Source organism: Priapulus caudatus, unplaced genomic scaffold (genome assembly GCF_000485595.1).
Source record: "Priapulus caudatus unplaced genomic scaffold, Priapulus_caudatus-5.0.1 Scaffold3499, whole genome shotgun sequence".
NCBI classification, from domain to species: Eukaryota; Metazoa; Priapulida; class Priapulimorpha; order Priapulimorphida; family Priapulidae; genus Priapulus; species Priapulus caudatus.
Genome location: NW_014580560.1, coordinates 4566 through 8509, shown reverse-complemented (window position 1 = coordinate 8509; position 3944 = coordinate 4566). Strand labels below are relative to the sequence as shown.

The window sequence follows — 3944 nt, the reverse complement described above, 5'->3', positions numbered from 1 at the left end:
CCCGAGATATTTCAATACAGCTGCAACTGTTGTCGATTTCTCACGCGGCGAGCGTGGCGTGTGTGGACCAAGGCAGAGAAAGAAGAGAGAGATGGAATGAGAGAGAGAGAGAAGAGAGAGAGAGAAACAGAAAGAGAGAGAGAGAAAGGAGAGAGAGAGAGAGAGAGGAGATGAGAGAGGGAGAAGAAGGGGAGTGAGCATAGGAGAAATAAGAAAGCAGAGAGAGAGAAAATAAGAGAAGAGAGAGAGAAGGAGAGTGAGAGGCGAGAGAGAGAGAGAGAGAGAGAAAGAGAGGAGCGAAGTAAGCGAGAGAGAGAGGGTCGCGACGATGAAGCGAAGAGCGCGAGCCTAGAGAGAGAGCATAGAGAGAGAGGAGAGAGAGACAGAGAGATGTGAGAGAGTAGAGGGGAGAGAGAGAAGGGGGGGGAGAGAGAGAGAGAGAGGAGAGGAGAGAGAGGGAGCGAGATTAAAAGAGAACACAAAATCCGTCTACCACACGCGTGTGTACAGGGGAATAGCCGTGTGGCATTATACCGGACGACCGCTCCCGCGCCGTGTGTACATGAGAGGATAGCTAAGGTGCATACAGGTGGAGAGGCTAGGAGGTACGTGACAAGGGGAAGGAGGGTACACTACAGAGCAGAAGAGGGTCGGTACAGGTGACAGAAAGAGAGAGGGTAGGTAATAGCAGAAGAGAGAGTTAGGATTACGTACAGCGAAAGAGAGGGTAGGGCTAGGTGCGTACAGAAGAGAGGGGATAGGTGCGTACAGGGGGAGAGGGTAGGTACATACAGAAGAGAGAAGTTAGATACGTACAGGAAAGAGAGGGTAGGTACATACAGAAGAGAGAAGTTAGATACGTACAGGAAAAAAGAGGGTAGGTACATACAGAGAGGGGGTAGGTGCATACAGGAGGGAGAGGGTAGGTGCATACAGAAGAGAGAAGTTAGATACGTACAGGAAAAAGAGAGTAGGTACATACAGAAGAGAGAAGTTAGATACGTACAGGAAAAAAGAGGGTAGGTACATACAGAAGAGAGGGGGTAGGTGCGTACAGGGAGAGAGGGTAGGTGCATACAAGCTAGAGAGGGTAGGTGCATACAGAAGAGAGAGGGTAGATACGTACAGGAGAAAGAGGGTAGGTACATACAGAAGAGAGAGGGGGTAGGTGCGTAAAGGGGGAGAGGGTAGGTACATACAGAAGAGAGAGGGTAGGTACATACAGAAGAGAGAAGTTAGATACGTACAGGAAAGAGAGGGTAGGTACATACAGAAGAGAGGGGGGTAGGTGCGTACAGGGGGAGAGGGTAGGTGCGTACAGGGGGAGAGGGTAGGTGCGTACAAGCTAGAGAGGGTAGGTGCATACGGGAGAGAAAGGAGTAGGTGTATACCGGAGAAAAAGGGTAAGTATACATAGAGGTAGAAGAGGTTAGACACATACAGGAGAGAGGATAGGTATACATACGAGAGAGAACGAGAGNTAGTGTGTGTGTGTGTGTGTGTGTGTGTGTGTGTGTGTGTGTGTGTGTGTGTGTGTGTGTGTGTGTGCGTGTGTGTGTGTGCGTGTGTGCACGTGTGCTGTGTGCTTGTGTCTGTATGAGAGAGATACAGCGTTATACAGAGAAAGAGAGAGAGAGAGAGAAAGAGAGGAAGAAAGACACACAGAGAGACGGAGAGAGTCGAGAGAGCGACTACAAAAGTGTACGTATACGTGCGCGACCGGATGTGTGTGCGCGCTCGCGGAAAAGCGCACCTATGCGCTTGTATCGCAAACAAGAACCTCCGTCGAGTCATTCCCTTATCTCCTAAACTACCTGTGCGCCCATTTTCATGCTTTTGTCAAAACGTGCACAACAATTCATCTGATTTATGGCTCTCTCAGCTGCTGCATTATATTTCTTTATATTTCTTTATATTATATGATATCATTTTATATTATTTCCTTTATATTATATTATATCATTTTATATTATTTCCTTTATATTATATTATATTATTTTATATTATTTGCTTTATATATCCTATTATATTATATTATTTTATATTATTTCCTTTACGTATCCTATCATATTTTATTTTATTACCTTCTTTCTTCATTCCCGCTCGGAAGCATTTTCGCAGCCGACAGTAGCGGCACTGGTTTCGCTTGTCCTTGTTGACGACGCACTGCCGCTGGAAGCGACAGCTATAGACGTGGTTCTTGCGCACGCTGCGACGGAAGAAGCCCTTACAGCCGTCGCAGCTCGACGCTCCGTAGTGCTTTCCCGTCGCCCGGTCACCGCAGATGGCGCACAGTGGGTTGGCGACTCCGTTTAGTCCGGCGGCGGCAGCGGCGGCGGCGCCGGGAGATTGTGGACATTGTCCGCCTTCGATTCTTCCGTCGAGTATCACGCCGTCTGCGAGACAGAGAGAGAGAGAGAGAGAGAGATCAGCGGGAGTTGTTGTTGTTGTTGTTTGTTGTTGTTGTTGTTGTTGTTGTCGTCGTTGTTGTTGTTGTTTTTGTTGTTGTTGTTGTTGTGGTGGTGGTGGTTGTTGGTGGTGTTCTTGGTGATGTTATTGTTGTTCTTGGGGATGTTATTGTTGTTGTTAGGGATGTTATTGTTGTTGTAGTTGTTGTTGACACACAGTCGCACGGGGCGCAGCCCTGCCGCCCATACTGACTAGGGGAGGTGGGCTGGTGTCAGGCATGTTAGAAAATTCCGCACGCAATGCACGCTTAGAATATTATATTCCAAAAAATTAGCGGTATATACATAGAGGAAGAGAGCGAGAAGGAGAGATGATATGACAGGTAGAGTGAGAGGGAAAGAGTGGGGCATCTGAGATAGATATATGTATATAGCGAGAGTGAGAGATAGAGAGACCGAGAGAGAGGAAGAGAGAGAGAGAGAGGGGGGAAAGAGTAAGAGTGACACACTGAGAGGGAGGAAAAGAAAGAGAGAGGGAGAGAAATGTGGGAAGGAGAGAGAGAGAGCCTACTTAAGAATTCTAACGTTGGTCAAGTTCAGACACTGCTCTGACTTCTAACATTTCAGAAATGACCATTCTGGCAGTCATACGCGTCTACTGCCACCTAGTGCGAATCTAACACGAACCATATAAGATTACAGCTAACGAATAATCAATCGTATGTTTGTTTTAAAATTCTATCTACGTGGATTTTACCCTCTATATTTGTCCTTTTCGATCACTGCGGGTGCTAGTGTTAGAACTGTGACAACGCGTCTGTTTAAACTGTGTATGATATCGCTACTCGCTGATGACTCAGTAAAACAACGCTGGCTCAGTGCCAGCAGTTTTTATCGAAGTTCGTCAACCAAACGATACTATAAACGATTGAAAAATATAATCTGATCTCTATAGTTCACATGAGAATAAAGTTATTCTGAGTTAGATCCATAATATTATTATGGATCTAACTCAGATTAACTTTATTTTCCTGTGATACTATAAACGATACGTCTCAATAAATAATATGGCTGCCAGTATTACGAACGTATAGCGCTGTGTAAAGCATTACGCATGGTAGCCATTTGTTTGTGCTCGCTCATGATTTCACGTGAAAAATCCTTTAGTGGCCCTCAGCGGTAAGTAAAAGCAAATATTTACGTTGTGGCCATTACCCGGGGAATAATTAATTTTGACAAATACAATGTTTCGGTTAAAGTTCCACCTATACTGAACGATTATAAATAAATGAAAGAAAATGAAAAAAATAATATGCGTATATACACATACACAGACACACACAGACATACACGCGCACTCACGCACGCACGCGCGCACGCGCGCACACACACACACATACACACACACACACATACGCGCGCGCACACACAAACACTAAATTAAATATATATATATATATATAAATAAATGTGTGTGTGTGTGTGTGTGTGTGTGTGTGTGTGTGTGTGTAGTGTGTGTGTAGTGTGTGTGTGTGT

The 3944-nt window shown here is 45.4% G+C and overlaps 1 protein-coding gene across 1 annotated transcript in view; it reads right to left on the bottom strand.

Moving 5' to 3' along the window:
• The window catches only part of LOC106819469 (hepatocyte nuclear factor 4-beta-like), a gene marked incomplete at its 3' end in the record, with an annotated part of 10297 nt that overhangs the window by 3387 nt on the left and 2966 nt on the right, over positions 1-3944 (bottom strand). Inside the window, exon 2 of the mRNA XM_014824096.1 lies at positions 2085-2396. Coding sequence (XP_014679582.1) covers positions 2085-2396 — 312 coding nt within the window. The remainder of the gene's footprint in view (positions 1-2084; positions 2397-3944) is intronic.